Source organism: Geotrypetes seraphini, chromosome 7 (genome assembly GCF_902459505.1).
Source record: "Geotrypetes seraphini chromosome 7, aGeoSer1.1, whole genome shotgun sequence".
Lineage (NCBI taxonomy): Eukaryota > Metazoa > Chordata > Amphibia > Gymnophiona > Dermophiidae > Geotrypetes > Geotrypetes seraphini.
The window spans coordinates 83781664-83803819 of NC_047090.1; the positions used below are offsets into that span (position 1 = coordinate 83781664).

At 44.4% G+C, this 22156-nt stretch overlaps 1 protein-coding gene across 2 annotated transcripts in view; it reads right to left on the reverse strand.

Annotated features, from left to right (window-relative positions):
* HEATR5A (HEAT repeat containing 5A) overlaps nt 1–22156 on the reverse strand; it is a 257530-nt gene that overhangs the window by 123436 nt on the left and 111938 nt on the right. For both annotated transcript variants that reach the window (XM_033952160.1, XM_033952161.1), the window contains one exon: nt 17311–17449. In XM_033952160.1, coding sequence (XP_033808051.1) covers nt 17311–17449 — 139 coding nt within the window. The remainder of the gene's footprint in view (nt 1–17310; nt 17450–22156) is intronic.

Sequence of the window (22156 nt, forward strand, 5' to 3'; positions counted from 1 at the left end):
ACGCCCCATCTGCCGGCACGGATCGCTGATGTGCGATCCCAACGTAGATGGTCTGCGCATGCCTGTCCGAGCCTTGACTTTTTTAACTTTTTAGTCCAGCAAGCCCGTTGTTTTAACCCGCTTTAAACCCGCAGGTTAAAACCATGGGCTCGCAGTGTGGGGAAGGGCAGGAGAGATTCAAGGCGGTAGGCAGGAGAGATCAGGGGACGAGCAGGGTGGCGATTAGGTAGAGAGCAGGGCGGCGATTCAGGGCAGAGCAGGCAGGAGAGATCAAGGAAGAGCAGGGCGGTAATTCGGGGTAGAGCAGGCTGGAGAGATCGGGGAAGAGCAGGGTGGCGATTCGGGGCAGAGCAGGCAGGAGAGATCCGGCAGGCAGGAGAGATTTGGGGCAGCAGAGAGCAGGGCATGCAGAGAGCAGGGCACAGAGCAGGGCTTCAATGGAGCTGGAGAGTTGGAAAGACGTTTGCAGTCGCTTCTTGGGTTGATCGGCCAGCCCAGTCAGTTTTAAAAATCTCGTTGATGAATTGCGCCCCTGTAAACTTTGCATGCGTTTCTCCTCATTTGCATGCATGGATTAGAAGCGGATCGCAGGAGAGGTTAGTGAATTGGGCCGGAGGGAAACCTGGCTGCAAAGGGGTTGCAAACCGATCGGTTTGCTTTGTGAATCTAGCCCATAGACCTTTACAAAGGATTTAGACAAACTCTGCTCTTCCACTGACACCCAGTGGATAGTCATAGGAAAACATTTCTGCAGATTTTTCAATTAAAGAACAGTCTGAACTATTAGGTTCTAAAGGATTAAAATGGTGAGCCTATAGCATTGTGTTCTGGATTTGGCTGGAAATCAACTCTACTCAAGCACCTGGAGGAAAGGAAAGTGTGTGCTGCTGTTTGCACGTGAGTGTACAGGCAATATTCTAAAAATAATCTTAATATTTTCAAGGTTTGCTTTATCTTTAAATTAGAATAAAAGGCCCAGCTTTTCAAGCAACAGGTGACAGGCATGATCCACCTGTTGAGGAAGTCATTACATAAAGTGAAACACCCTACATGCAAAACTATGAATTAGAGTCGCTTGTACAGCCCATGTGACGATACATGTGTTAAAATAAAATAGCTTTTTGAAAGCCTCCTGCAGTCCTTGCTTGACATTAACTTCTCTTGGGTGTGGTGGTGGGAAGGGAGAAGGGACTTACCAAGACAAGTGAAGGGCTAAATCTCTCTCCTTTATAATCAGCCCTAAAAACATGGAACCTGATTACTAAGGCTCTTCGCAAATGTAATGAGCTGCACTATCCTCAAACAAGGTAGTTTTCTTTCGATTTTCTCATGCTAACTTTACTCCTGATGCAATTCTATAACAATTTATGTGCGCCGATGCCACTTCCATAAATGGCAACTGAGCGCTATGATGCTGTTTTAGAATTTTTTTTGTTTTTTAAATATCATGTTTATTGAGGTCAACCAGAGTAACACAGGGCATACAAAAAGTACATACCAGAAAAGCAGAATCAAGCCAAAACTCCTCGAGAAACAATGCAATGCAATACAAACAACCGCACCATCAAAGAGCATAGGGATGGTGGGAAAACTATAGGATAACAGACAGCACAGGGTGGGGAAAAAGGAGGAACACAAAGCGGCAGGTATCTTCCATCTGCGCTCTCAGAACATCCCAACCACAGGAACAACCCGTGTCCTCTGTTGGACCCCACAGAATTTTTTAATGTGTAAAATGGAAAACAGAATGCCTATCCCTGAAAGACCCCCAACTCAAAAGACAGCACTCGCACCATTCATCACATACCAAACATATCGACAGTCATACACCTCACAGTCTCCCCAAACGAGCACCCCCTACTTCCCCTCCCCATGGCGAGAGACTAGGGGCAACCGCAGGAACACTCTCCATAAAGCCAGGTACGCCCGCAGCTCAGGGCTAGTAGCACGTCGGTAATAGCAAAGTTCAAACTGTGCCAGCTCAGCCATCTGAGTGATCCAGCTAGCCAGAGGAATAGCTCCATCCTGAGTCCAATATTGTAAAATGGTCCGCTTAACCGTAAGCAGTGTCAAATAGATAAAACAGTGAGGCCCTGTGCTTCCAACAAAGATTGATCACCAAGAAGCAATGTTTTGTAATCCCACTCCAGGTCACGCTGTAGAACCAATTGAAGCTGCGCAAAGGAAGAGTTCCAGATGGTGAGTTCAGGACACTCCAAAAAAGAATGCAGATATGTCCCAGGAGCCTGCTTACATTTGGAACACAGAGTGTCTTCCCATAAGCCCATACGAGCCCCTCGCTCTTTAGTAATATAAGCTCTATGAAGGATCTTGAATTGGGTTTCCTGCCAAGCCGCAGATTTCACAAAAGCCTGTAAATTGTGAAAGAGCTCCAAAAAGGCATCAGAGGTATAAGACGCAGCGAGCTCCCGATTCCACAAATACCGAAGAGAAATGAAAGACCCCCAAAGAAGCCGAGGACCGAACCACTCAATACCACACAGATAGGGAACTTTGAGAAGCCGGCACACTAAGAAGAGACTCATCCAAAGATCCACACTGCCCCGCCACGCCATACTGCAACTGGATACTCTGAAAATAATGTCGAGCTTGCAGATATGCAAAAAACTGGTGGCGAGGGATAGCCCACAGATCCTGAAGTTGGGTAAAAGAGGAAAAAAAACCCCGATGTCCTGTCTATCAGATGAAGAAGATGTGATGCCCCTCTCACAAATAGAGAACGACCGAGGCCCGGCAAGAAACTGGGGTTGCCCAGCAATTGTAAGAACTGTTTTAGAATTATAGTGTATATTGGTATGGGTACACCTAAATTTAGGTGCGCCCATTTACGTCAGGTCTATGGCAGACATACATGGCCGCACCTAAATGCGCCAGTATTCTGTAAGTTGCCCACATAACTACTGGACAAGGCTACGGCCTATCCACATTCCTCCTGTTAATACTTTCTTGCAATTATCTGCTGAGCAAGTTGTGTCCTCTATTATACTGCAGTGCTTGACATATAGCTGCCATTTACGCACATAACTGTATACTTACACACATAAATAACCTTATCCTATAAATGTAGGCATGCAAATGGTGCCTTCATTTAGGCAATCAGTTCTAGAACTGGGTGGGGAAAGTAAGAGTCTTAGGGCTCCTTTTACGAAGGATTAGCATGCACTAGCCAAAAAACTACCACCTGTTCAAGAGGAGGCGGTAGCGGCTAGCGTGCGCAGCATTTTAGTGCATGTTATTCTGCGTGTTAAGGCCCTAACACACCTTTGTAAAAGGAGCCCTTAGTGTAGAAACATTTGCAGTAAAACCGTCATACTAAAGCATAACATGGTTGGCATGTAAACTTGCTAAAGCGGGAATTGCTCCCATTCTAAAAGCTGGCAAATTTTGATGCATTTCTTTTCAATTCCCCTTTAGAGCAGACTATTTCAGCTTTAGGCAGACATTAAATTTCTACACAGGAGCAGCAGGTTCATCTGAGATGAAGAATAGGATTTCATCTTAGATGGCTTGTGGCTCAACTGGACCTTGTAGGCACCCCACCTTCCCCGAGGCTATATAGTTCAGGGTACATAGATGAAAGCGCGCAGACATAGGAGCTCAGACAAATGTGCGCAGGACATCAGCGCGCTGGATTAAAAGTTAAATTTAAAGCACTCCGAGGGTGTGTATGTGGGGGGAACCCCCCACTTTACTTAGAAGTGTTACTGCTGCTGTTGGGGGGTGTTCGGGGGGAACACCCCCCCCATTACAGAGGAAAGTGTAATTTTTACCTGTTTTAGGAAAAAATTACAGTTTCCTCTCTAAGTGTGTGTGTGTGTGTGGGGGGGGGGGGGTCCTCCCTCCAATGATAGTGCCAATACTTCTAAGTAACACCCCCTCAGAGCGCTTTAAATTTAACTTTTAATCTGGGTTGCTGACGTCCTGCATGCATTTGTTTGAGCTCCTTTGTCCGCGCGCAATTGTCTGGCATGCTTTAGTCCCATCACCATAGTTCAGAGCACTCCTAGATTGGGCACCCAGGTCAGGGAGGCCCTCAGAGAGCCTTCATGATGTGGCACCCCTTGGACGAATACCTCTTACTTGCTACAGGGAGGTATCCATCAATTTGCTGTTATTCTGCTACCAACTTGAAAAATGGTGGTGCATGAACTGTATCAGAATATATGCGAGGGCCAGTTTGTCAAAAATGGACTAATCTCCATTATGGAAAAGAATTCCCTTATTTGGCAAAATGATCCCTAGTGATGCATGTTCACATACAACTAGGGGTCAGGTACTGTCATTAAAAAAAAAAATAGGATAGACTGTCTCCAAAAGAATTATAGTTTCTAGAGAGTGATCAAATTTTTTGTAGTAAGCTCAGTGATATGAAAGTCCGATAGGGAGTGACACCACCCCCATAGTAAGAATTTACTGTCCAGGCATTGCGTTTTTAATCATGTGATCACTCTCTTAGACTGAATGTTTTTTTGCAACAGGAAGGGAAACAACAAACACAGTATCGGGTAGAGCTTTGGATTCTTGCCCAGAAATAGCTAAGAAGAAAAAAATCTAAATTGAATCAGGTTGGGCAGACTGGATGGACCATTCGGGTCTTTATCTACCGTCATCTACTATGTTACTATCTAATCCAGCAAACCATGATAGGCTGCTGCGCACAGTTCAAATTCAAGTTCAAGTTTAATTTATTTGACACCTTCCAAAAATAAATTAAAGTATAAGCAGTTTATATAGTCATATTAAAAATATATACTGTATGGGGGAGAGAATATGACATACCACAACTGGGCAATACACAAACCATGGACATGCACAAAAGAGAGAATGGGCAAGGGGGAGTTACAAATATAAAGCAAGGAAAAGGGGGAGCAAAAATATATATAAGGATCAAAAATTAGGTACTCTTACCAACTCATAATGCATGTGAAGGCTTCATGAGACAGTGACCACTCCCCGGGATCAAGAGTCTTCCAGCTGAGGAAATCCACTTGCACATGTCCACTCCTGCCACATGTGCCACCAAGAGTGCCAAAAGGTGGGACTCCATTAATCGAAACAGCATCTAAGCTTCCAAGCGTAGAGAAGAACTCTTGGTACCCTCCTGGCGAATGACATAGGCTACCGCCAATGCGTTGTCCAAGAAAACTAATACTGCTTTGCTCTGAACACCTGAAGCACCAGGCAGATGGCTTGAAGTTCTAATCAGCTGATCGAACACTTCCTCTGAGGAGACCAGCATCCATGAACTGGATGTCTTTTGCATTGTACACCCCAGCCATATAGGTTGGCATTCGTTGTCAGGATCGCCCATGCAGAGATGCGAAGGCGAACAACTCTAACTAAAGACTGAGGCTCCAACCACCGAGCCAAACTGCAATAAGCTTCTGCCATTCTGGCATCCCTCTGCGAACATCATTGGGAGAGGAGCTCATTCTGGAGCAGGTACAAGTGCACTTTTGCCCACGAAACCACATCCATGGTCTCAACCATTGATCCCAACACCTGCAAGTAATGCCAGGCCAACGGAATTGTCTTGCTCTGAAACTCCTGTATCTGACACAGGAGCTTCTCTCTGCGTGCTCCCAAGAACTGGTGATATCACCTTCAAGCCTGAAAATGACTGCGCACTGACCCCCTAGGGATTTGAGGTCTGTTGTTCATTAAGGCTTACGATCCTACACACTAGCCATAAGATCGTCCAGACCTTTCCCAAAGAGTAATTGTCCTTTATTTACTCATTGCCACCTTGAAGGAGGAGTCCCACACCCACAGCATCTTGCGGGCAGAAATGGAATAAGTAGACGTTTTGGCCACAACTCTGAAAAGATCATATAGAGCAGTGGTTCTCAACCCTGTCCTAGGGACCAATCTCTCTCATGCATATTCATTAGGGATATCTTGAAAACCCGACTGGCTGGGGGGTCCCCGGAACAGGGTTGAGAACCATTGATATAGAGCATTAGCTACATAATCCACTCTTGACATTTGGAAACAGGTGATCCCTCATGGCCATTACCTCTGGATCACGTCACAAAATAGAGTGTCAAGACCGGGTGACAAAAGACACTGCTGCAGCTGCTTTTATACCCGAGGCCGCAGCTTCAAATAGCTTCTTAAGAACAAAATCCAGCCTGCATCCTTTAATACTACACCGCCTTCACCGAGAAGGGAGGAATGTTTGGTAACTTGTGTCACCAGGGAATCTACTTTCAGTAGAACAAAGAGCTGGTTAAAAATTCAGCATCCATTGAATAGAGTTTTGCCATGGCTTTGGCTACACCAAGGGGCCCCTTCTGGGACCTCCCAATGGCCCGTTAGCATTTTTGTAATGTCTTGATGAGAGTGAAAACATGAGGTCCGCACTTTTGTGCTGCTCAAAAGCAAGCACTGTGTGGCTGAGGACTGCGGAGTTTCTATCTTTAATTCCTGGAAGGATTCCATGATTACCGCCAAAAGCGCTGAAGGCTTAAATAGCCTGCACATAAATGGGTCCTCTCTGAGATGAAGGGCTTCCACCAGATCTGGATCTAGGCCCCCTTGACATGAAGGAGCATCGCCTGCTACTGAGGACCCAGACTGGGAAAGTAAAGGTATTGATATAGCGCCATCTTCGTCCCAGTCCTCCTCAGACTGGACCTTCCCGTCTTGCCCATGGCACTGATGCTGGGGAATTGTGCTTTTAGAGGGAGGAAACCTTGGTTCTAGCATGACCGTGATCCCCGAGGATTCCATGTAGCCCTTGTTAATCATGTAAGCTTCAAACATCATATTGATGAATTCAGGGGGTAACCCCTATCCAGGATGTCCAGATGGCTCTAGCAGGCGCTCCCGAGCTCTCTGGCTCAAACCTGGATTTTTTTTTTCCGGGCCCTCATACCGTCTGGGCACTAACACCCCAGAGGGACTAGAGGAAGCTAAGCCAATGGCTCCTGCCTCCCTCACACACCACGCGGCACTTTGACATGGATGATCCTCAGATGGCCATCTAGCACAAATCTGGCATGAGTCCAAAGTATCTTGGTCTGAGGAGTCCATCACACCTGTTTTTGATTACAATCGAGGTGCTTTGAGGCAGATAGAAGCTTTTATTTTCAAATTGGGAAATCTAAGATGGCTGCCACAGCAACAATTTGAGTGCCAAAATGGCCCGTAGGAGCTACGCTGGGGTCCAAAACTAGCAATTTGAGAATTTTAGAGGTGGGGGGGACCCTGGCTCTAACCCCAAAACACACACAAAAAACAATTTTAAAGATCCTCCCCATTCTAATTTAAAGGCTGTGCCATGTTGTGTGCTGGGGGCTGCTTGTGATGAACCTACAGACAGCTTACAAGGAGAACGTCTGCCTCCAACAAGCCTGGAATCTGGACTACTTGTCTCTTCAGATTGCCTCTCAGGCCCAATGACTGGCTGGAGACCTCAACCACTACTGGAACCACACATCCTGGAAAACCCACCACACAGCCACTCGGCCTGCGCTCAAGCCTACTGCAGATAGAACCTGGGATGAGCTTTTCTCTCAAGGGATCAGTCCCTGAACTACCAAACTGTTAGTGCAGGCTAACCAAGTGGGTGTAATGCAAGGCAGTCTGGCCATTGGATGCAGACCTCCGACCTTAACATGGATAAGTGTAAGGTGATGAATGTCGGTAACAAAAATCTTATACACGAATACAGGATGCAGTACCTGGAGAGACCCCCAGGAAAGAGACTTGGGAGTACTGGTCGACAAGTCAATAAAGCCGTCCACCCAATGTGCAGCAGCGGCGGCGAAAAGGGTGAACAGAATGCTAGGAATGATTAAGAAGGGGATCACGAACAGATCATGCCCCTGTACCGGGCCATGGTACACCCTTACCTGGAATACTGCGTCCAGCACTGGTCGCCGTACATGAAAAAGGACACAGTGCTACTCGAAAGGGTCCAGAGAAGAGCGACTAAAATGTTTTAAGGGGCTTGGGGGGAGTTGCCATACAGTGAGAGATTAGAGAAACTGGGCCTCTTCTCCCTTGAAAAGAGGAGACTGAGAGGGGGCATGATCGAAACATTCAAGATAATGAAGAGAATAGACTTAGTAGATAAAGACAGGTTGTTCACCCTCTCCAAGGTAAAGAGAACGAGAGGGCACTCTCTAAAGTTAAAAGGGGATAGATTCCGTACAAGCTTAAGGAAGTTCTTTTTCACCCAGACAGTGGTGGAAAACTGGAACGCTCTTCCAGAGGCTGTTATAGGGGAAAACACCCTCCAGGGATTCAAGACAAAGTTAGACAAGTTTCTGCTGAACCAGAACGTAGGCAGGTAAGGCTAGTCTCAGTTAGGGCACTGGTCTTTGAACTAAGGGCTGCCGCATGAGCAGACTGCTGGGCACGATGGACTACTGGTCTGACCCAGCAGCGGCAATTCTTATGTTCTTATGTACTCTCCTGCAGTCATATTTGTCTTAAGTATGGGATCCTCTGCAACATCGAAAAGCCTTGAATTTTTGAATACTTTATCCCAGTGAGACACATTTAGAGTCAAGAGAATGACAGTTTGTCCCCACCACCATGGGATCTATCTATCTCCATCCCCATCCTGTATCCACAAGTTCAGTCCCTGTCCCTGCCCCATTCCTGCAAGCTCTATCTTCATCTGCACAATCCTTGAACACTTTAAAATCATAAGTATTTGAGGGTTGTGCAGATGAGGACAAAGCTTGCAGGGTTGAGGCAGGAAAAGGAACACAACTCGCAGGGACGGGGACAAATTTGTTCCCGTGTCATTATCTAATTAGACCTCATTGCACCCCCCCCCAACATAAATCCCAATTTGCTCTATTCTTTAAGCACAGTCTAATTCCAACAAATATAAAAAAACACACCCCCTCCAAACATCTAATTGTACTGCATACAGCATCTTTTATGGATAATTCCAACAATTAGGTGAATGGAGTTCTTCCCATCTTGATGCAGATCTTTTGAAACATGATCATGTCTTAAGAAGATTGTTTGAAAGCTAATTATTAAGTTTTAAAACAATTTGGAATGTTTGAATATTTACATTTTCCAAAGACTTAAATTTTTTTTTTTTTTTAAACAATAGATCACATAAAGCACTTTCAGCACATATTTACAGAAGTGCTGCTGCTGAAATGGAGCTCATTAGCTTACTATACGCCAGTGGTCTCAAACTCAAATCCTTTGCAGGGCCACATTTTGGATTTGGAGGTACTTGGAGGGCCTCAGAAAAAATAGTTAATGTCTTATTAAAGAAATGACAATTTTGCATGAGGTAAAACTCTTTATAGTTTATAAATATTTCCTTTTGGCTAAGTCTTAATAATAATATTTTAATTTATAGCTAAAGAGACATATGATCAAGAAACTGTTTTATTTTACTTTTGTGATTATGAGAAACATACCGAGGGCCTCAAAATAGTACCTGGCAGGCCGCAAGTTTGAGACCATTGCTATACACTGTACAAAAGAAAAGTAAGATAGGCAGATTGAAGATTTTCCAATTACTAAGTATAAATAATTACTGAGGCAGTGTTGTCAATTTATTAATTAAGGGTCACCTAATTCTTGGTATTGAGTAATAAAATAGGTGAACCTTGACATTAAAAGGTGTTTTGGAATATCTTTATGGGAACTCAATCATTTGTTCCTATCTTTGGAAACAGGGTGATATACAAGGGACATTTATTCCACCTATTCTGCCCCAACATGGCTTCTGCAAAGGAAGATCGTGCCAAACAAACTTACTGCACTTCTTTGAGGGGGTAAACAGCCAGATGGACAAAGGGGAACCCATAGACATCATTTATCTCGACTTCCAAAAATCCTTTGACAAGGTAGAAACATAGAATATGACGGCAGAAAAGGGCCTACGGCCCAACAAGCCTGCCCACTCAAATAACCCTCCCCTCTAAGTTCTTCTTTGAAGTGAGCCCACGTGTTGATCCCATTTGATCTTAAAGTCAGTCATGTTACTGGCCTCAACTACCTGAAGTGGAAGATCATTCCAATGGTCGACCACCCTTTCGGTGAAGAAGTACTTCCTAGTGTCACCATGGAATCTCCCGCCCCTGATTTTAAGCGGATGTCCCCTTGTTGCCGTAGGGCCTGTAAGGAAGAAGATATCTTCTTCCACCTCAATGTGGCCAGTAACGTATTTGAACGTCTCTATCATGTCACCCCTCTCTCTGCGTTCTTCGAGAGAGTAAAGGTGCAACTTACCTAGTCGTTCTTCATAAGGGACATTCTTGAGCCCTGAGACCATCTTGGTGGCCAATCGTTGAACCGATTCCATTCTTAGCACATCCTTTCGATAGTGTGGCCTCCAAAACTGTACGCAGTACTCCAGATGTGGTCTCACCATGGACCTGTACAGCGGCATCACCACCTCGGGCTTTCGGCTGACAAAGCTTCTCCGGATGCAACCCAGCATTTGTCTAGCTTTAGATGAGGCTTTCTCCACCTGATTGGCTGCCTTCATATCTTCACTAATGATCACTCCCATGAGCAGCTACTTAGGAAGCTGTGGAACCACGGGGTGGAAGGGGACATACACAGATGGGTTAAACACTGGTTGGCAGGCAGGAAGCAAAGGGTTGGAGTGAAGGGCCACTACTCGGATTGGAGGAGGGTCACGAGCGGAGTTCCGCAGGGGTGGAAGGGGACTTACACAGATGGTTGGCAGGCAGGAAGCAAAGGGTTGGAGTGAAGGGCCACTACTCGGAATGGAGGAGGGTCATGAGTAGAGTTCCACAGGGGTCGGTACTCGGATCGCTGCTGTTCAATATATTTATCAACGACCTAAAAACAGGGACGAAGTGTGAAGTTATAAAATTTGCGGATGACACTTTATTGTAACCCATGTACTGACTAAATGTATCTTTATTGTAACCCACTTGTATCCTATGTACTGACAAAATGAATCTTTAATGTAAACCACTTGCATCCCATGTACTGACTAAATGTATCTTTATTGTAAACCGTTTCTATCCCATGTACTGTCAAATGTATCTTTTATTGTAAACCGCTTCGAACTTCACGGTATAGCGGTATATAAGAAATAAATTATTATTATTATTATTAAACTCTGTAGCAGGGTTAGAACTGTGGAAGAATGTGAGGACCTACAAAGGGACCTGAACAAACTGGAGGAGTGGGCGATTAAATGGCAAATGAACTTCAATGTAGGGAAATGCAAGGTCATGCATATAGGGAAAAAGAACCCGATGTTCAGCTATCAAATGGGGGGATTAGTACTAGAGGGAAGTAACCTTGAAAAGGACTTGGGTGTGCTGGTGGACACAACAATGAAGTAAACAGCACATTGCGCAGCAGCCTCAAAGAAAGCAAACAGAATGTTGGGTATAATAACCAGAATGAAGGAAGTCATCATGCCGCTGTATCGCGCAATGGTACGCCCGCATCTGGAATACTGTGTCCAATATTGGTCGCCGTACCTAAAGAAGGACATGGAGATACTTGAGAGGGTTCAGAGAAGAGCGACAAAAATGATAAAAGGTATGGAAAACCTTTCATATGCAGACAGGCTAGAAAGGCTGGGGCTCTTCACCCTGGAGAAGCGGAGACTCAGAAGAGACATGATAGAGACTTACAAGATCATGAAGGGCATAGAGAAGGTGGAAAGGGACAGGTTCTTCAGCCTATTGGGAACTACAAGAACAAGGGGGCACTCAGAGAAATTGAAAGGGGACAGGTTTAGAACCAATGATAGGAAATTCTTCTTCACTCAGAGGGTGGTAGACCTGGAATGCGCTTCCGGAGGATATGATAGGTCAGAGTACATTAAGGGGATTCAAAGAGGGATTGGATAAGTTCCTGAAGGATACGGGGATTGAAGGATATAGATGGAGGTAGAGATATGATTATGGAAGGGTATAGATAGAAGAATAATGGGGATTGAAAGGTTTTAGACAAAGGATCACTTACAGGTCATGGACCTGATGGGCCGCCACGGGAGCGGACTGCTGGGCGCGATGGACCCTAGTCTGACCCAGCGGAGGCAACTTCTTATGTTCTTCTTATGTTCTTAGCACCTGCCTAATATACTGTCAAAGATTTTACTAGATCTGTGATCTTCTCTATCCTTAGACAATTAAGGCCTCTAGGGAGCATGTCTATAAGTGGGCATCTAGAATTAGGAGTCGGGGGAAGGAGCCTAGTCTACACAGGAATATAGGTGCCTACTTTCCTTTATACAATTCTAGAGTAACCAGGTATTAATGCATCTAATATTTACTGTAGGTGTAAGAACTTATACCAGTCACATAGCCAGTATAATAATAATAATAATTTATTTATATGCCGCCATACAGGGAAGGTTCTAAGCGGCTAACAACAGAAAAGCAATACATACAATTCTAATAAATACATCAAGATAAAATAAATATGCAAATAAAATAAGTGCAAGTGCCTAAATACTGCAGGCACGTGTATAATATAGCATGCTGCAAGTTAAGCACATAAGTGGGAGTCCCTTGTATTCCCCTCCTATGCTTTGCAGCTGATTATGCCCCCTTGTAAATATGCGCTACGTAAGTTAAGCAGGTATTTGAAGAGCAGCAGCATATAGGCATATACATCCCTAGTATGCACATATGTGAGTATTCTAACCATTTACATGGAATAAAAGCATAAATGTTAATGCCTAAGTTGTAGAATTTCCCTATTCTGTAGCAGCATCTGGATGTCCAGAGTCCATTCTAGAGTACTGATGTAAACCCGCATTGCTGTGCCTACAGCTAGACACACCCATTTACACTAGGTCAGGGGTAGGCAATTCCGGTCATTGAGAGATGGAGCCAGGTCAGGTTTTCAGGATATCCACAATGAATATTTATGAGATGGATTGGCATGCACTGCCTCCTTGAGATGCAAATCTATCTCATGCATATTTATTGTGGATATCCTGAAAGCCTGACCTGGCTGCGGCTCTCAAGGACCGGAATTGCCTACCCCTGACACGAGGTCAATGGCAGGCACAAGTGGGTACACCTATATGCAAGCTGCAATGTGAGCAACCTACAGTATTCTTTAAATTATTTTTTTTATTGAATGAATTTGATAGTACGAACATGATAGTCAATACAAGATAAATAAACATAATCCACATTAATGGGAAGCAGAAAAAAGAAATCGGCCTAGCACAAGAATACAGGATAAAACATCCACAAATAGCCTGCCCAGTTAAATTAATCCTACTTGCGTCTTTCCCTATCAAAACCCTCTCAGGCTGGGAAGGATAAAAACAAGAGAGCTATATTTTGCATTACCAACACCAACAAGAAAATCTTTAAAAGAAAAGATGCTCCCCAGCATGTGTGAGAGCCTTCAAAGCAAGAAACTGCTTTCAACACAATTGTGCGGCCCTAGAGACATCAGTAAATATACAAACAATCTGATCACAAAAACTGACTTTTCTTTTTTTTTTTTTTTTTAGCAAAGAGTGCTTTTATCAAACTTGATCTTACCCCTTTTAGAATTGAGCACATTCATAAAGGTAGCCCTCGAGTTAATAACCTCTTCTGAAGTTTCAAGAAAATTGGTTAAATCAAGAGTCTTCAACCCTGATTGCTCTCTCCTGATGCTTGATTATAAAAGACATAATAACATGGTTGTTATTGCAACACTTCTGGCAATGGGAGGTGAGAAGCAGGGGAGGGGGAGAAGAGGAGCTGAACTAACTTCATTAGAGAAAGCTGGTAGAAGCCAGTATGGCACTATTTTTTCTTTATCAGCAACTTTTGCTGTGCTCCAACTCCTTTTAAGTTCTGGTGAGCTGAGGGAGAGAGGAAGTGTCTATTGCTGCCATGAGAGGCAATAAGCAAACTTTGATTGGGGTCCCCTCATTTAAATTTTATGCCACTGGTAGCAATATCTTATTGTTCTGACTTTTATTTCAGTGAAGATGGTTTCAACTAGAAAATCAGCATTTAATCTAATATAATAAAATGGTAAGCCGCGCATGCGCACTTCCTAAGTGTGTGCCGGTTTTCCGTGAGCTGTAGCGACACATAGGAAGTGCGCATGCGCGGCTTACGATTCTTTGAAAGACGCGGCGGTGGCTACTCTCACGATCCCCGCCTGCAGGGGACTTCCGACGCAGGCGGGGATCATGAGAGGAGCCACCGCCGCGTCTTTCAACTTAAAAAAAAAAAAAACCAAGGCGGATGTCGGCCTGATGGCTGGAGTTCATCGCTGAGTCCGGTGAGGAGTGCTTCCCTCAACAGGAACCGTCGGGCCTAATTCAAATACTCCCAGCAGGTCGGGAGGGGGCGGAGCAGGCTCGCAAGCCTGGCAGGGACCGGACAGGAACTAGACTCCCTGCAGGAGCCAGCCTGATGGCTGGAGATCACCGGACTGGACAGGGGGAGCAGGTAAGGGGGTGCTGCAGTACAGGAGGAGCAGGGAAGAGGTGATTCTGGACAGGGGGGGGGAGGTAACAGGAAGGGAGGCCTACTGCTGGATAGGGGAAGCAGGGAAGAGGTGCTGCTAGAGGGGGGGGGGCGGTAAAAGGAAGGGAGAAGGGCTCCTGCAAAGGAGAAGAGCTACTGCTGGATATGGGGAGCTGGAAATGGGGTGATGCTGAATAGGGGGAGATAAAAGGAGAAGGGCTACTGCTATATAGGGGGAGCAGGGAATGGGTGGGGGTGCTGCTGGACAGGGAGGAGGTAAAAGTAAGGGAGAAGGGCTGCTAGCACCCGTTAATGTAACGGGCTAAACAACTAGTTGTACAATAAAAGATCAAAAAGATCCCAGCTTACTCATATCAGGGATGAAGACTATAAATCTCAAGTACCCATAGCCAGTTACCAGAACTAATCTTAGTTACTTGGCTTACAAACGGGCTATCATTGATAAACGTCTTCTCCACTATATAAGCATTAGGTGCATTAATTATTTTATTATTAAGCCAACTTATTTATTCTTAATATGCAGTAGTGCTGTATGGTACTTAGCTCGGGTATTATGTAATACCCAAGCCACGCTAGCCGCTACCGCCTCCTCTTGAGCAGGCGGTAGTTTTTAGGCCAGCGCGGAAGTTAGCGCGTGATGAAAAGTCATGCATGTTAACCCCGGTAGCGCAGTTTGATAAAAGGAGCCCTAGGTCTAGGGGGCAAGTGATGAAGCTACCAAGTAGTAGACTTAAAACAAACTGGAAAAAAATATTTCTTCATACAACGTGTAATTAAACTCTGGAATTCGTTGCCAGAGAATGTGGTGAAATCAGTTAGCTTAGTGAGGTTTAAAAAAAGTTTTGGGTTTGGATAAATTCCTAAAAGAGAAGTCCATTGGTCATTATTGAGATGGCTTGGGGAAATCCACTGCTTATTCCTAGGATAAGCAGCATAAAATCTGTTTTACTACTTGGGATCTACAGTAGCTGGGTACTTGGGACCTGGGTTGGCTACTGTTAGAAATAAGATACTGGGCTTGATGGATCTTCAGTCTGTCTAAGTATGGCAATTCTTATGTTTTTCTATACCAAGTATAGAACAAACAAGAAATTTATCATCAAGGAAACATTTCAATTGCATTGGATCATAGAAAACATATTTTACATTTGCAATTTTTATTAAGAACAAACAAATAAAGTGAAGCACAAAAGTTTCTCTGGAGGAAAGTATATGTCGCCTTAGTTCAAGGAAGGACTTTAGTGAGATTCAAGATGATGTCATAGAGCACAGGTGTCAAAGTCGGTCCTCGAGGGCCAGAATCCAGTCGGGTTTTCAGGATTTCCCCAATGAATCTGCATGAGATCTATTTGCATGCACTGCTTTCAATGCATATTCATTGGGGAAATCCTGAAAACCCGACTGGATTCCGGCCCTCAAGGAGGGACTTTGACACCCCTGTCATAGAGGAAAGATGCTCTTGTAGCACCTCTAGAGCTCAGATGTAACCAGATCAAACAGCAATATTACCTGTTATGTCAGTATCTCTCCTCTGTGTCCCTATCTTACTCTGGCCAATATCTCCCTTCTATGTACCTGTTTCTATGCTCCCTCCTTGCCTAACATATATGCTCTATGTCCTTATTCATGTTCCTCTCTTGTCCGGCTTCTCACCTCTCTTCCCTTCCTCCTGCACCCTCCACCATGAGGCCAACATTTCTCCCTCTGTCTCCCTTGCCATACCTACCTTCCTCATCTCTCTCATTCAGAACCTCCCATCCTCTGAGGTTTAGCATCTATTCCCCTTTCTCTACCCTGGTTCAATTTCTGAAGAGAGAGAGAGATGCCAGACAATGGGAAACCAATGAGTTAGAAGGCACTTAAATTCAATAGCAGGTGGCCTCCCACCACTGGCTGGCCCAGGGCTTTTTGCCAGGTTTGCTCAATGGTAGCCACACCCCTGTTACAGTAATCCAGACATGACATCAACCATGCATGAAGTACAGAATGAAGGGCTGCATTATCAAGAAAAGAACAAATTGATCTTAATTTAGAGTACAAAACCCCTTTTTTTTTTTTTAACCACACTGGAAAACTGTTCTGAAAATGAAAGATGGTAGTCAATCAGATATTTAAATGAATCAACTATGATCACCGGCTGTATTCTGACAACAAAGGGCATGATATGTTACTGAGTTTTGTATTTGATACCCTGTATTTTACATTAATGTCTCATATAATGTTGAAAGGTGGTTTCAATAGTAGAAAAGAAGAGGGATTCAGAGTACAAACCACAAAGGAACACAAAAAAAACCTACAAAGGGCATTTAAGCTCTGGATACTTCTACTTTAATTATGGACCCGACATGTGCCTTGTTTTGGCATCTCTGTCTGCAGCAGGGGTCAGAAAGTCTTGTAGTTCAGTGTAAGAGATCAAATTACTGAAGTCACAATGCAAAAACTTTGCCTAAATTGGTAGAAAAGAAACACAGTCAATCAGTTAAGCTATATGCATACGTTCTGTTGTGCAATTAGCCCCCCCCCCCCCAAATGTATGCATGTAGCTTAACTGTTAGACTGAGCATGTTTCTTTTCCACCAGTTTGGGCAAACTTTGCGACTTCAGCATTTTGATCTTTTATACGGAACTACAAGACTTTCTGACCCAGGACGCAGGTGAAGATGCTGAAACATGCCAGTGTAGGGTCCATCATTAAAGAAAAATTACCCGGAACTTGAAGGCCCTTTGTGCTTTATTTTATGTTCGACAGGTGATTTTAGAAAGAAAAGATGGAGCTGGTGCTGGCTTCTCATCAGGCAAAACACGTCAGCTAGATCAATATCCACACATCCTTACAGATCTCTAAGTAAAGGAAGCTCATTACCTAGAGCAAAGTCTTCTCTGGGGTCTTTAGCTAGAGTAACAGCGTGTTCAGATACCTCAGCTGCTTCTCTCTGAACTAGCTGTCGCAGGCATGCCATGACTGCTCGCCTCAGCAACAAGTAGGAGCTGCACAGATTCATCTACGGGAAAGAAGACAATATGGGTAAGAAGTATATAAGAAATATGGGTAAGAAACAGTATATGCCCAGTCACTACATATAGGATAAATGATTTCATTTGCACACCACTAAAATTTACATAAAAAAGGTCATTCCTGAAATGTGACATAGAATTTGGAACACCTTGTAATAAAAGATATTTTTGTATTAAAGTGATCTCTCTTCTATCCTCTGCTTTACAGATAAGAACATAAGAACTGCCCTCTCCGGATCAGACCTTCGGTCCATCAAGTCCGGCGATCCGCACACGTGGAGGCCCAGCCAGGTGTACACCTGGTGTAATTTTAGTCACCCATATCCCTCTATGCCTCTCGTAAGGCGATGTGCATCTAGTTTGCTTTTAAATCCTAGAACGGTGGGAGGGAATGAATAGATGGTGGTTGTTTGACTAATGTCTGAGACAGCTGTAAGACACAAAACTTACTACTATGCTATTCATATTTACTGTTATACTGTATTATGCTGTATGTTTGTTGAAGTATTTGCATTTATAATTGTTTTTCTTAATAAAAAGATTTTCAAATAAGATTAAAAAAATGAAAGTAAGTTAAAAAAGAAAGAACAGTCTACAGAAAACACAGGTTACAAGTATACAACTTGATGGAAAATCAGGCACAGAAGTGGGTGACTCCTAAGGTCAGGGCTACTCAAATATGTCCATTTGCGAGGACATAAGAGTGTCAAAAATGATGCAGATAAATTGATCAGCACTGCCTAACCGAATGCACTATCTGTGAAGGAGGAAGGGTTCAAGCACTAGTGTGACATGAAGATACTGTATGTAGTGAGCTGTGTGCAGTTGCAGATGAGCACAGCAGATTTCAAAAGAGCTACATTTACTCAAGTACCACGAGACTGCCATTAGGCTTCACAGCATCCATTTGAGGCTGGACACACAACAGGCAGGAACATATGGGTATCACTCCTGCCTGTATAACCCCTCCCCCTAGATTATAAGGGAGCTTCGAGAAAAGCCTGGGAGGGTCTAAAGACATGAAGGCGGTAGGGGTTTGGCCTAGCATTTGTTTGGCAGGAGAAGGAGGGAGATCGGGACTGGAATGGAGCGGGGATCGGAGGAGCTGAGGCACTTCTTTCCAGCTTTGTAGGACCCAGCCACTATTCAGCCAGGGTAAGCATAACTGTCTTATGTGGGTCTCGGCTGAATATTGGCCAGAACCTGCAAAAGCTCTGGTGGACAGCTCAGTAGGAGCCCTGAATGTTCAGTGCTGATGCCTGGACATGGCCTAGCATTGAATATCTGAGACTACCGTATGTACTCGACTATAAGTCGATCCGAATATAAGTCAAGACCCCCATTTCCCCTCCCCCAAAAGAAGGAAAAAATGGTTGATTCGAATGTAAGTCAGGCGGCTTAATATTCAAGTGCTCTGCCCTGCAAGGATTTGCACTCAGCGCCCCCTCCCTCCCCTGTCATGCTCTGCACCCATCCCCCTTCCCTCCATCTCCTGCCAGACACTTCACCTAGCCCTCTTTCCTCCCTCCCAGGCTCTCCACCCTGTTCCTCCTCCCTGCCTTGTCCATCTTACCTCCTCTGCCGCTGGAATTCCTGGTGGTCCAGAGGTGTAGCAGGTGGAAGCCATTCAGGTTGTCCAGTGGTGTAGCGGGTGAGAGCCATTCAGGAAGCTGCTCAGCGCTGAGCAGCAGCACTAAAGTGCATTCCTGCTCGGTACAGCTCAGCGGCTGAAGCCAGAACTTGCGGCAGCGACTGACCGGGTTTAGCAGTGGGGTAGTAGTGCAGAAAGCTCGCTCCTGCCTGCTACACCTCTGGACCACCAAGGATTCCAGCAGCAGAGGAGGTATGATGGACAGGGCTGGGAGGGTATGATGGACAGGGTGAAGAGCTTGGTTGCCCAATGGAGGCCTGCAATAAGTCTGGGAATGGGGAGGCTGGCCTGAATATAAACCAGTACCCCCATTTTTGGGCCAATTTTTTGGCTTAAAAATCCCAATTTATATTCGAGTATATATGGTAATTCTGGTCAGAGCAGTCATCATTTTAAGTTCAGACCTTTTTATGAAAGTTTTAACAGCTTAACAATCAACTGAAAACAAAGAACAATTAGAGCTACAAAGCAGAAATTGACAATAAATATCCACTGGCACAGAAAAAGGTCTAACATTGGCCATCCAATCCCTGCACGCAAAATCCAAGCAAGGGCCACATATCCTTATTATCTAATACATCACCCATCCTTTCAGCAATTAGCGCCATGCGAGCTAAATATTGACCATCTTATGGTTGGCAATACAGTAACTACTTTGGGAAAAATTACGATTCAGTCTGATAAAACCACTAAAAAGCAAGTCTCAAGTATATCTGTTTATCTGAACCACTCCTGGCTGGTTAAATAGCACTGAATATCGGGAGGAATGGGGAGGTATAATAAGGCATAATAGGCCTACCAGGATTCTAAGGAGAATGGAGATATGTTTTGTTTTTTAGGCCTGCAGAGATCCGAAGGCCAGAAAGGTGGTTCTCATAAAGACACATGAGCCTCATGAGCACACCACCTGATGACCAGTCCTAAAAATAATAGAAATAATGACACACATATTGTGTGTCCTTGCTAAAAGATAAGATGCTTGCAGAAAATTTGGAAACAATATACTAATTAAGAAAGATTAATTGTAGGATTCAGGGAATTCAGTTTCCCTGATAGGAAGGGTTTCAGACAGCTTCACTAAAACAATGTTTCTGACTTGTAAACAAGTTTCACTGAGGGAAAACAGCACTAATACGGTGACGAGTCAAAAGCGCACAGGACAATCGCACTCCGACAAAGCCTCTCGGACAAATGCGTGCAGGACATCAGCGCGCTGGATAAAAACTTAACTTTAAAGCACTCCAAGGGGGTGTGTGGGGGGAACTCCACTACTTTACTTAGAAGTGTTGCCGCTGCCGTTTGAGGGGGAACCCCCCCCCCACTTAGAGAGGAAACTAATTTTTCCCTATAAAAAGAGGGAAAATTACACTTTCCTCTGTAATGGGGAGTGGTTCCCCCCCCAACGGCAGCGGCAACACTTCTAAGTAGAGTGGGGAGGGGGGGTTCCCCACAAAAAAAAAACCCTCAGCGAACTTTAAAGTTAAGTTTTAATCCGACACACTGACATCCTGCGCACATTTGTCCGAGCGGCTTTTTCAGCGCACGGTTATCCCGCGCGCTTTAGTCTATATACCCAGTAATATAGCAGAGGAAGAAATAAAAAATAAATAGACACAAGTGGAAGTTTCTGAGCAAGGCTGAACGGTCACAGATTTTGATAGTCATCTTGCTCACTCAGAATTCACTTGCATGTATTTCTGCTTTTTAGATTTTATCTATTTTAACTCCAGGTTTTCCAAGTTTATTTAAAATTTTCTATCCCGCCCTTGGGAAAACTTTCAAGGCGGCTTACAATCTATCTGTATTTACCCTGATTCATTAAGGCCCGGATTCTCTAACCAGCGCTGCTGTTGGCGGCTGCTGATCACATGTCAATCACGTGCCAATGCTGGTTAGAGAATCACGCCTCCGTCAAAGGTAGATGTCCGAAATGTAGGCCAGGGTTTTCCAGGCCTACATTTATGGTGCCTACCTAAGATGTGAATCGCACCTCCGTAGGCGCTTTACGGGAACTCGTGAAACTGGATTCGTAGCAGTCATTTTTGATCGCAGCTCTCACGGGGCAGGAGCATAGGAAGATTGCTCCTGCCCCACTTTACTGCTAGACCACCAGGGCTTTAAAGATAAGGTCTACAGGGAGTCAGGGAAGGGGAAGGAAGGTGGTGTGGTTCACAGTTGGCCGGGACAGGATGCGGGAAGGATCAGGCCTTTAGTGGGTATTGGGGGCTGGGTAGGAAGGGAAGGAAGGAAGGAAAAGACGGCTGGGTGCAAGGCAGTGCACTAGAATATAAACCCCCAGTATATATTTGAGTCAACCTTTTTTCCTTCTTTTTTGGAGAAAAAGGGTTACCTTGGTTTATATTTGGGTCAGTTTATACTCAAGTATATATGGTAAGTGGTATTCTGCAAATATGTGCATATCTTAAATCAGGGGTTCCCAAACCTGTCCTGGAGGATACTCAGCCAGACAGGTTTTCAGGATATCCACAATGAAAGTGTATGATATTGTCTTCTTAGTATACAAGGGAATGGAACTCCTCTCATATGAGGAAAGACTAAACAGGTTAGGGCTCTTCAGCTTTGAAAAGAGACAGCTAAGGGGAGATATGATTGAAGCCTACAAAATCCTGAGTGGAGTAGAACGGGTACAAGTGGATCGATTTTTCACTCTGTCTAAAATTACAAAGATTAGGTGACACATGATGAAGTCACAGGGAAATACTTTTAAAACCAATAGGATGAATTTTTTTTTTTCACTCAGAGAATAGTTAAGCTCTGGAATGCATTGCCAGAGGTTGTGGTAAGAACGGATAGCATAGCTGGTTTTAAGAAAGGTTTGGACAATTTCCTGGAGGAAAAGTCCATAGGCTGTTATTGAGAAAGACATGGGGGAAGCCATTGCTTTCCCTGGATTGGTAGCATGGAATATTGCTACTCCTTTGGTTTTGGCCAAGTATTAGTGACCTGGATTGGCCACCGTGAGAACAGGCTACTGAGCTTGATGGACCATTGGTCTGACCCAGTAAGGCTATCCTTATATTCT